Consider the following 12,480-nt stretch of genomic DNA (forward strand, 5'->3'; position numbering starts at 1 on the left):
TTGTAATCTGAAGAAGAAAAAAGAAAAGAAAAAAAACAGAGACAGTGCAGTGGCCTGCCTGTGTAGAACAGAAGCCCTTCTCTCATGGTCCAGATACCAGATCCATGTGCATTTTGTTTGACCTGCAGTGTCTTTTTAAAATGTGAATTTCCAAATGGAAAGACTGCACATAAAATGTGGATTTCAGGAGGTTGGGAGGGGGGGCACAGGTGTGCTCAGTGGTAGAGCGTGTGCCTAGCATACATGAGGTCCTGGGTTCAATCCCCAGTACCCCCACTTAAAAAAAAAAAAATATATATATATATATATATATATCTCTATAGATATATATAGAGAGATATATATATATTTAGGCTTCTCTTGACAAACGAGAGCTGGCAGATGCTGGACAGCACTTCTTCACAATAATCAGCCTTTCATTTGGTGCACATACTCTGCAGCTGCCCACTTCTCTCACCTGCCTGGCTTCTGACAGTACTGAGTTTAGAGAAACAGGCACCAAAGATTAAGCATTCATCTTAGTTTATCTGAAATGGTCCAGGGGAGAGAGTATCTAAAAACTATTCCAAATTTCTTACGGTGCATAAGAGCAAGACATCAGGCTACCAGTTTGATGAAAATATCCCCCCTAAAAGCATCTCACATCCTTTGTTCTAATTCTGGCCCACCAAAAAGCCTTCCAAGTCAATGACACAATCTCCTGAGTGACTCTCCCATTAGAAAAGATTGCTGTATAGACACAACCTACCCCAGTTCTCTAGTCAGACAGAGCTCCAGAGTAACTTTAGCTCATCAGTCAGTATCTTAGAAGTGGTTAGTAAGAGCCAGTTCTAAAGACTGATTTGTTGTAGATAAACAAAGCTGAATCCCTGACATTGCAAAGCTGAAGAACAGACTCCAGAACAATAATTCTCAACCTTCTTTCTGTTTCAACATGCCTGGTTAGTGATAGTACTTCACATGGCAGTAATAAAGGGAGTTTGGGTGTTTTTGTTTCTGGTTTTTTTTGAGGAGGAGGTCACTTAAGAAACCTGTTCTGAGGCACCAACTAACATCCTCTGAGTTCCAGAGGCCGGCTTGGTCAGTCCACTTTACCTGAGTGGTAAGAAGCGTGTTTTATACAGAATGGCTCCCAGCGTCCACTGAACCTCTCGGTCATAGACCAGCTGGGCTGTCTGCAGGTTTGCGTAGTCATAGGGAAAGTGGAATCCTTCATGGAGAACTTGGTACATCCAAGCTGATTTAAAACACTGATATCTGTGTGACAAAAAAATACATTTTTTACAGGAAAAAAGAACAAGACCAGACCACTGGGTGTCAGGAAGACCTGTCTCTCCCCACTTCACCTTCCTCACCTCTAGGTGGAGCCAAATCTGATTCTACATCCTCTTATTTAAACGGTTACCACAAAAGTGAAGATCACTTTTACACAACGCAACAATGATACTGTGATTTATGTTTTTCTTTTTTTTGAATAGCCCATATCTTTAGAGAGCATGCTGAAATATCTACAAATGTAATTATATGATGTTTGGGATTTGCTTCAAAATAACCGAATTATGAGGTGGGAAAACAGATGAAACAAGATGGTCATGAGAAGATAGCTATTAGCAGAGAAGCTGGGTGTCAGGTACTCAGAAGTATTCTATTTTTCTTTATATTTAAATTCTTTTTTAACTAAAATGTTTACAAAATGGGAGGACTGATGAACCAAACTGGCAAAATATTGGTATTTTGAAGTTGAGTGACAGTTACATGTGGGTTTATCTTACTGTTCTTTCTATTCTTCTACATGTTTGATATTTTAATAAAAATTTAAAAATAAAAAGACCACACCACTTTTGATCTCACACCACTTGAGAACTCTTTTGGTAACCATGAGGTTCCCTTGCCTTTGCTAAAAATAAGCTCACTATTTTGGCCCCTATCCCTCAGAAAATCAAAATCTGAAATAACCAAATTCTTCTTCAACATACAATCCAATCTGTACTATTGCTCACTCTCTTCCATTCACTGTTCATACATTTTAAGGCCACATAGAAGGGTGAAAAGGAATTACTTACTTGAGTCGATGCTCATCTGCATGTGATGAAAAGAGGCCATTCTTAAATCTCTGATTGAGTACTGACCAAGCCATGCCACAGTAATCCTGGAACAAGCACAGAGAAATGGTGCGACATGAAATGGGAGGCAAACTCTATAACTCCCCCACAGTCACAGCTGTGCCATTTCTAAAGTTACCTATGGGCTACTTGGTTGACAAAGGAAAACAGAAATGGTATATTCATTCACCAAACACTGTCCCAGGTTCTGGGCAAGGCAGGCAAGGCAAGTCCCTGAATTCAGGCGACTGGGTGACTTAAGGGGCCTGGGAGTATTCCTTTTTTATTCCTGTTGCCTCCACGTCCAGTACAAAGCCAGCCAGACATGGCTCCTGAGCGTGTTAGGCTGCAGAGAGGGTAAGGTTAGGACCAGGAGTAGCAATATCAAAAGCCAAACAAAGCTTCATTCTACCTTAAGCAGGACAGACATAAGCAGGTCAAGCAGAGGGAACAAAATGGTCAAAAATTTATCACTGCCCTGCCTCTGTGTTGAAATTCTCACCAAGGGTATCATTCCTTTTGGTATGTTCAGTAAACTAACGTTTCCTGAATGCTGCTATGTGCCAGGTGCTATTCTAGGTGCCAAGGGGATCCAGCAATGAGCAGATAATAATTTCTGTCCTCAAGAAGCTTACACTCTAGTGGTGTGGGACAGATAATAACCAAATAGACATACATATACATACACGTCCATACATACACACACATACATATACAGAGTGTGTTACATGGCATAAATGCCCATGGGAAAAATAAAGCAGGAAAGGGAAACAGGACACACTGGGGAGGGATGTAATTTTGTACAGGGTGGACAAGGCAGGTGTCACTGGGAAGAAAACAGTTGAGTGAAAGTAAAAAAAAGTAAGAACAAAATCATCTTTTACCTGGGAAAGAGAAAATATTAAGCCACTAGCAGTTTGGGCAAGTAAGAACTTGAGCCCCATTCAAGGGAATGGAATTTGAAGACATTTTAAAATGAAAGAGTCAGGCCATGGACAGTTAGGGAATGCTGGAAAGGAAAGGGAATATGAGGGTATTCTTGGAGGCTGGAGAGGAAAGAGCAAATACAAACCAGGTTTTCAATATTTCCTAGGGACCACTTTTAGGGAACAGTACATGCACTGCAGACGTTTCTGTTGGAAGCATTATACCAACAGAACCCTAGAGAAGTCTGAGAAAGCAGAAAGGAATAAATAAAAAAAGAGAGGACAGATGCTTCCCATAAGTTTTTCTGATAAAAGAGACATATGCAAAAATTAAAAAGAGATGAATCCAAATTAAAGCAGGAACTATAGAAACCTAGCTATATTTTCACCTGTCCGAGTAACTAATGCTTTAAGCCTATAAGATGCTTACGTCCTAAATGTGCCCTAAGTGAATGTTTACTTATGCATTTTAAATTTAAACAATACTTTCACTATCATTGCTTTCTGCAACATCTTTCCAATATTCCAAATGATCCTATACCATTCTGGCCTCTTAATAGCTCAAGTTAAGAAAATGAAAGTGGACTTGCCCACCTGTGTGACATCATCCCCAAAAGTACATTATATGTGGGAACACCCAGCAAGGGAAAAATATCTGGAGATGACACTTTTGGCCACAAATATTAAAGAGGACTGTTGGGAAGTTGGAGAAAAAACCATTAGCCACCACAATAATATAAGTCCTGGGTGATAATTTGGGTGACAGGACACCCATGAAACCTAAGCTTAATTAAATTTAGAAGGCAGTATAACATAGCAGGTTCCTTAACATCTCTAAGTCCACTTCCTCATCTGTCAGATGAGGCCTTACAGGGCTCCTGCATGGAATCTAGTGAGATCAGGCATGCAAAGCCCTTTGCACAGCATCTGGCACAAAGTTAGGCATCCAATAAATGGCTGCCGCCAACATGAGTCATCTTAATTATTAATAATTTACCTGAGCAGCCTTGGCAAATGTTGGCCCGTGGTAGCGGCCACCAATGCGCAACACATCCTCTGTACAGTAAAAGAACTCAGAGAAACCGTAGAACTCGCTGTTGTTGAAGTCAATTGGCGACTGGTAGATGCCGTTCAGCGAGGCCTGGCTGGTGTTGGAGCGAGCCAGCAGGGGGCTCAGCATGGCCCCACAAGCTGCCCAGTCCCCTCTTCCTCGGACATGCAGAGCCTGGCTGTTCCTCTCCACCACATCTGTGAGTCCTACAGGCAGGCAGGGATCCAGGAATGGATTGTCGGGACTCAGACCTGTCTTCTGGCCCAGCAACCTGTCACAATGACAAAATCACATCACTACAGTACTCAGCTGACTCTAAGATGCTTCACAGATGTCTTACTATTCCTTTACCTGACACCCCTAAAAATAAGGGCGGTGCTCTACCACGCAGTTGTATCACGTTAACACCTAAATGATGCAAATTCAATTTAGAGAAAGAAAAGAAAGAAAGAGAGAAAATGGAAGGAAGGGAGGGAAGGGTGTAAGGGAAGGAAGGAGGGAAGGAAGGGAAAATGGAGGGAAGGAAAGGAGAGAAATATGGCAGTAATTAATTTTGTTCAACCTTTTAGTCAACATGTGTATTTCCCAGCATATAGTGAAATTGGAGATGTGAATCTGTTGGTCTCCATCTAGTCTTCATTCCCACTTGCCTCTTAAAAGTGAAAAGATCTCACCATGTTGAGGACAGTTCTAATGTTTAGAAAAACAACTGGGAGGAGGTGAAGTGGGAAGGGCAGGGGGATTTTCCTGAGGAGGGACCGTGTTAGGGGTGCAGTGGAAATGGCTGGCAATAGTGACCGACCACAGGCCTGGCTCTGAGAGGGGAAGGAGGGGCAGATTTTGATTCCCAACACGGCCATCACACAGCTCTGGTTGTTTAAAGTCTGTACTTGTCTAGCAACAGTAGTCTCCCTCCTAAAGAGATTAATACGCAGGCCAGTGTACACCAGAAACTGACACAACATTGTAAACTGACTATACTTCAATAAGAAAAAATGCAGGCCAAGGACAGAAATTAAGTGGAGACCAAATAACTCTGTCAACACCAGTTAATTATTCATCAGTTCCTAAGACAGATGTTGAAGAGTGGACTTCCTGGGAAGAAGATGCCCCCACAAGTGTGAAGACTGAAGGAGGGAATGGGAATTAGCACAATGAAATGCTTTGGAACAAGTGGATCCTATTTCAAGGATGTGACACCACCTGTAAGGAAAACTCAGAAAATTGTTATTAAAAAGAGAGAATCGTTAAAGCATAGATTAGCAGCTACACAAGATGAATAATCAGTCTTCTGAACTAGGTAACTCAGATACATGGTAAGAAAATACCAATGTGTAGGAAGAAGATGATGCAGCCTGTTCCAAGGCAGCAGAAAACAGCAGACAGAGAAAAAAGAACAGCAGAACAACAAAGCCAGAAAATGGAAAAGGAGACACAGAGGCTAATGAAGAAGGAACAAAACAAAACTGGTGTGAAACTTTCATAGTAATTGTTCTTCAAATGCCATAGTGCCAGCAGGAGTGATCTGAGCTCCACAACCAAGCAACATCTGTATGGATTTAAGAATATTTTCAGAATACAAACACCCTCCCTGATTTTAATGCATTCATCAATCATCCAGGAAAGCAGGTTATCCCAAAGCACCTTGAACTCTTGGGAGCTGAGACTTAGAAAAACAAAAAGGACTTATGGGACAATATTTTCTTTAACATGCTCCCAATATAAGACAGTTGATTGCTATAGAGAAATTATTACAAATGGGATATACCAGTATCTCTTCAGGCTAGCATTTCTAGCTAAACAAATGGAGATAAATAATTTTATGGGGGAAAAGAACTCTACTCTCTATTATGCTTTCCTTTAATGTGCATAATAATAAAATAATTTTAAATACTAAAAATCCCCACAACTATTTGTACATTATGATCTAAATACTTCATCTGGTACACAAATGAAGAATCACTGATCTCTCCAATATTGGAGGGAAAAATGGCCATTCTGGACTTAAAGAGAACATTTTAAAGGTTAATTTTGACCACACACGCTTTTAATCTTTTATGCACACTATGGACCCTAAGTCCCACATCAGATGCAACTTTACTGCAATTCATCATACACGTCCTGAGCACTTCCATGTAGAATGCACTCTAGGAGCTACATCATTCTGCACAATTTAAATTAGTGACTTAATTAATCTCACTTATCCTGTGATGCCATGTCCGAACATGGGCATAGCATGAAGTCACCACAATAAGCTGCTATACTTTTTTGCGTCCTAATAACAAGGATCAGAAGGCACTCTCACGCGGATCAAGTGGGACAACTAACAGAGGTTCTCTAAGAGACGCTACCCTATTGGCAGGGGTGGTCAGGAAGGAGGGAGCAAGGACGTATCTGTCTAAGTAGAGTGTAACTATTTCTTCCTAATGTCTGCAGCCTGACAACACTATATTTCAAAAATCACAGATCCCATGTCACACATACCTGTTTTTGTTAAGAGTTTCATTCAGCAAAAGGTCTTCATAGCGTTGCCGCGCAAAGTTGCCTCCAAAACCCAGAAAGGTTGTGACGTAAACCCTGTACACATGTTCAGTGTGTTGAACATCACAGCCCAGGTTGAATTCAGCCAGCAAGATCTTCGCAGCTTCTTCCTGTATTACAATGTACAGGGAATGTGAATTTTGGTTGATTTCTAGAAAGCTATGACATTGCTTCATTTGCTATGACTTGTCTTTAAAATGTCTTATAGCACTCTTTCATCCTCACAGCATCATTTTAAACAAAGACATAAAATGACATGACTACACAAAAAGGAACAAATCAGAGACTAAATACCAAATTAGAGACTAAAATACTTTGTGTAGCTATACAGAAGGTAGAATCATTATAGTTAATGTCATTTTCTTGCATGTACTTTTCTGATTTTCCAGTTTCCCAAAGTGGGAATGTACCATTTTTATAGTCAGAAAAATAATCCCTTTGACAAAAACAACTTTAAGGAATTTGACAGACGAGCTACAGATGATCAGGAGATCTATTTTATGGCCTTTCTAAAACTAATCAATAAGATCCCTCTGACAGATCTGGGGATTGGAAAAGTTCAATTTTACCTCTGTGTTGTTGTTGCTGCTGTTGTTGACTTCAGGTATAGAGATTGAATTAAGCATATTCCTCAGTTCAGGGCACATTATCATGGCAAAGCCCCACTTTTGTTTTATTTGTTTACTCCCTTTTATCCTCATGCCTACCCCCACACCAGCTCCCTGCCAAAGGCAACCATTCAAATGTGCTTTAATGTGTAATATTTGTTTGTATGTATTTTTGCTAAAGGGGATTGTTTTGAATGTATTTATTTTTAATTTATAGAAACGCTATTGTGCCCAGCAATTCCAATCCTAGGTATATACTCAAAAGAACTGAAAACTTACATCTACACAAAAATGTGTATGTGAATATTCACAGGAGCATTATCCGTAACAGCCAAAAACTGGAAACAACCTAAATGTCCCTCAGATGATGAGTAGATAAACAAAATGTGCCCTGGTCATACAATGGAATGCTATGCAGCCATGAAGGAAATAAAGTACCGACCTGCCACAGCATGAATGAATCTTGAAAACATTTTGCTAAATGAAAGTCCAGCATAAAAGGCCACATATTGTATGATTCCATGTATATGAAACACCCAGAATAGGCAAATCCATAGGAGACAAAGTAGATTAGTGGTTGTCAGGCCTGGGGAAAGGGGAATAGTGAGTGACTGCTAGTGAACATGGAGTTTCTGTTTAGAGTGATGAAATGTTCTGGAATTTGACAGTGGTGATTGTGTAATTTTGTGAATGTGCACAACTTTGTGAATTATACAAAAAAGTAAGAATTTAGGATTATTTTAAAAATTTAAAGTGCATTGTTTTATGTCTCATTGTTTCTTTCCTTATTTTAACTAAGCACACAGATCCATTATATTGCTATGTGTCTGTTTACAACTTTAAGCCATTTATGACTTTAAAGCTCAGTGCCACCTATCACCCATTCCTTAGCATCAGAACCATGCTTTCATTTTACCTGTTGAATATATACTAACAAATATGACTAAGAGTCTCACAACTTAGTTCCCGAAATCTCCAGCCCCACCACAGACTCCTCTGCTGATTGCAAAACCCGTATTTCCAATAGTCTGCTAGATATCTAGACATATACATTCCTCAGATATCTCAAATTCAACATATCCAAAATTGAACTTATCGTTATAGGACTTCAGAGCAAGAGACCAGGACTCTCTCACTCAAACCATACTGGTGTGCTTAGCATCAACCCTGCCCTTTCCGCTCTGGTCTCTCACTTAGTCACTGCATTTGTCACCCTTTCGGTTATGTAGGCTGGACCCTCAGCATCACTGGCATCCCTCCCTGCCCTTCCCACATCACCACATTACACTGTTGTTTTTTTTTTAACTTCAAAATATACCTTGAAAACTGTCCGTTCCCTTCTATTTCCACTTACCTTGTCTAGTTTAGCTCTTTATCATTTCTCACCCAAGGTTCCCTGACCTATAGTTCTTTCTCCTACTGACACCAAAATTACTTTCTTAAAAAAACAGATTGGAACCCAGTCACAAAATTAACACAGTCACACAATTCAGAGCTGGGAAGGACCGTCAGAGTTTAATTATTTCATAGACGATGAAACTGAGGCCCATTGGACTGCTCTACTCAAAAATCTTTGCTAGTTCCCCACTATCTACAGATATACAAACCAAATCCTCTAGCACGGCAAGCAAGACTCCTCATGATCTAACTTCATCTCATCTTCCCAGCCTTCTCTATTACCACACTTGAAAATCCCATACTGTAACAGGCTATTCATCATTCCCTGGACATCCAGGGCTCTCTGCTGCTTTTTCTGTGTCTTTGTGCAGACTGCTCCCTCCATGCAGATGGCCTTTCCTCAGACTCCACTATGCAAAAGCCTACTATCATCCAAGGACCAGGTAAATATTTTAATACCTTACTTTCTATGAAGCCAGCATGGCTCCTATTCAAGCCTTTGCAAATGGAGTTGACCCTGCCAAGTTCCCAAATCACCACAGTTCTTTTTAGATCTGAGGTTCTCAACCAGGGTGATTCTGCACCTCCAGGGGCATTTGGCAGTCTGAGGACATTTTTGACTGTCAAAATTGGGAGACTGGGGAAGAGGGGGACATTACTGTGTCAGATAAAGGCCAGGGATGCTGCTAAACATCATGTGATGCACAGGACAGTCATCCACAACAGACTTATGTGGCCTAAAATGTCAGCAGTGTCATTGGTGAGAAACCCTGCTCAAATGATAGCACCATCATGGCCTGCCTGTTATCATAGGCTGTCTCCACTGAGAAGTCACAGGCTTTGGCAGGGGCAGTGTAACATGCTTTATTTCTTGCACATAATAGGGACTCAAAAAATGTTTAATTTCTTTTTCCTCCATGTGATGAAACTTCTCCCTCAAAATACATTCTTTACATTCAAATCAGGTAAGGAATAATAGAAGCACAAGAATGGAACCATCAGTAAAGGAAAAGGGAATAACAATTTAATGAACAAGCATGTATCAAATGCTGTGGTCCATGACTTATACAATCATGTTTAATCCTCAGGCAACTCCTGGAGATAGGTAGCATAACTATAATTGCTAAAATGTACTAAACACTTAATACCTGCTGGGCAGCTTGCTAAGTGCTTTACACCGTGGTGTTATTCCATCCTCACAACATTATGAAGCAGATACTATTATTCTCTTTTTATACATGAGGAAACTGAGGTTCAGAGAGGTAACCTACCCAAGATAACACAAGTTAGTGTGGATCTGAACAAATACTTGGACTCAGACCAGACAGTGCCCTTACTTCTTTAAATACTGGCATTCTTAGCAACCGAATTTCCCCTAATAATAAAATACCTGTTGTGGAGGAAGAACAGAAGTTGAGGTAGGAACTTCATAAGCAATCTGGAGAGAGGCTCCTCCCATATCCAGTATCCCTACCGTCCTTCTGCGCCCTGTTGCCAATTCCTGGGGAGCCTCAGATTCTGATTCTGAAATAAATAAGGGGTCTAGTAATTAAAAGCCAAAATTAAGTAAAAAAAGACCAAAAAAAAATCAAAAACATGAAATCCCTTAAAAATTGAAAATAAACTGAAACAAATTAACCTAACTTAACTGTATACTACACAGAAAATCATTACTCAAGTGACTTAAAACTTGGTATTTTGACTGTATATCTCTTGTAAAATATAGCTTAATGGCAAAAGAAACAAATAAATATCTTAAAAGTGCATTCCAGTAATTTTACTGGTAATATTATTGGTATTATTATTTTTAAAACATTAAATATATGTTATGAATAAAGCAAATAAACATTTATGTTAATAGCTCTAAAAACAAATATTCAGCATAAGAGAGAAAGGATTTGATTTTAATATAAAATCAAAGAAATTGAACAATAACTTTATAACCTTAAATATGAATTAGAACTATCACTATGAGATCATGATTGATTGAATAATTTTAACTGAAGTACAGTTGATTTATAATGCTGTGTTAGTTTCTGGTGTACAGCATAATGATTCAGTTATACACATATATAGTCTTTCATATTCTTTTTCATTATGTTATTACAAGATATTGAATATAGTTCTCTGTGCTATACAGTAGGACCCTGTTGTTTATATTTTTATCTTTCTAAAAAAATACGTATTTCCTAGCTCTGTCCACTGAAAAGGCCTAGAAACAAAGATAATCCAGGAGCAATGAGCACCCCTGGCGTCTAGACCATGGTCTGTAAATATCATTTTCCACTAAAAGAAACAAGGGCTCCTTAAAAAATGACTGATGCCAGGTCTAGGGTAGAAAAAATACAAGATGAGTATAGAATACCTTAGTGTGCCAAAAAGCCAGCGAAATAGAAGATTATTGGGATCATGTTAAAAGGGTACAAGAGCCAACTTAAAGGTGCTCCTACTGGGCAAAGATGGTATAATTTGAGCAGCAAAAAGAATAATGATGTGATGGACTATAATGCATCAAATACTTAAAATCCACAAGTTCATAATGACACTGGGGAAAAAAAAAAAAGCCCCAAGCTTCAGTGGTTACCTCTGGGAGTTGCTTGAACACAAAGTCATTATTCAAAAACTTGATAAATAAAAGGAAAGAATCAAGGGTTTATTCTGTCTTTCTCATAAGAACTACATTCAGGGTAACCAAATGGTCAGTGAAGAAAATTTCATTACATAAAAATCTTAATTGTTAAATGAAGAAGGAATGACAGAAGTAGAAGAATCACCATTTTGCAACCTCTAATGAAAAAATAAGTCTAAGCCACAATCACAATTGGATGCTCTAACCATTTGGTGAAAAGTAGATGGAGAATTTTTATAACAGATCTGATCAGGCTGATAATACCTGAACCCCAAATACCTGCTCAGCCTTAATATGACTGAAAGAAAGACAACCAGATATTATAAAAGTCCTTATGTGATGCAGCAGGAAACACTTAGCACCATCTATAACTTACTCTTGCCAAAAGAACCTAATCTAAGTCTAATCAAGCTTCTGTATCTAATCTCCAGTTTATAGGACATAAGAGGGGATGAGAAACATGTTAAATACCCTACAAAGATGCAGTCAACCAAATCCAGAATGTGGCTAATTCATTCTACCAAGTGACCCAGTTTTAATCAGGTTTTTTTTGGTTAAATGAATGATTTGAAAAAACGAATTGAGGGAAGAAGCTTAACTGTTACAGATTAAAAGAGACCTATTAGGTGGGAAGGTATAACTCAGTGGTAGAGTGTGTGTCTAGTATGCACAAGATCCTGGGTTCAATCCCCAGTATACCTCCATTTGAAATAAATAAGCAAACAAACAAACAAACAAACCTAATCATCTCCCCTCACCAAAAAAAAAAAAAAGAGAGAGAGAGACCAATCAAATATAATTTGTGATCTATGTTCAGATTCTGATTTGAACAAGACAACTACAAATAAATATTCTTGACATGATCAGGGAACTCGCTACCTGGGTATTAGATGGATATTACATGATATTAGGAATTGTTAACTTTGTTAAGTTTAAAAATGAAACTGTGGATACTTTTGTTTGTTTTGAAACTCCTTATCTGTTAGAGTGTTATTGAAGTACATGAAGATGAAATGATATGTCTAAGGTTTGTTTTTAAAAATCCAATAGGGAAAAAAACCCCGTACTGTATGGAATGAGTGTGGAAATCAAAAAATGACTAGAGAATGAAGCATCTTAAGTTTTGAAGAAAGAAAGAAAAAAAAATGATAAATCAAAATTAGCACTTATGTGTTACTGATAGGTTATGATATAAACACTTCAGTCCTTAGAACTGTCATAAGAA

The 12,480-nt window shown here is 38.8% G+C and overlaps 1 protein-coding gene and 1 pseudogene across 6 annotated transcripts in view; one reads left to right on the plus strand and one right to left on the minus strand.

Annotated features, from left to right (window-relative positions):
• ENTPD7 (ectonucleoside triphosphate diphosphohydrolase 7) overlaps positions 1-12,480 on the minus strand; it is a 106,567-nt gene that overhangs the window by 2,376 nt on the left and 91,711 nt on the right. For all 6 annotated transcript variants that reach the window (XM_032491118.1, XM_032491119.1, XM_032491116.1 and 3 more), the window contains 5 exons: positions 10,017-10,150; positions 6,564-6,730; positions 4,026-4,350; positions 2,064-2,149; positions 1,096-1,257 (listed from right to left, as the gene is read on the minus strand). In XM_032491118.1, the coding sequence (XP_032347009.1) occupies positions 1,096-1,257; positions 2,064-2,149; positions 4,026-4,350; positions 6,564-6,730; positions 10,017-10,150 (874 nt within the window). The remainder of the gene's footprint in view (positions 1-1,095; positions 1,258-2,063; positions 2,150-4,025; positions 4,351-6,563; positions 6,731-10,016; positions 10,151-12,480) is intronic.
• Positions 4,617-7,999, plus strand: LOC106729370 (annotated as a pseudogene).

Source organism: Camelus ferus, chromosome 11 (genome assembly GCF_009834535.1).
Source record: "Camelus ferus isolate YT-003-E chromosome 11, BCGSAC_Cfer_1.0, whole genome shotgun sequence".
NCBI classification, from domain to species: Eukaryota; Metazoa; Chordata; class Mammalia; order Artiodactyla; family Camelidae; genus Camelus; species Camelus ferus.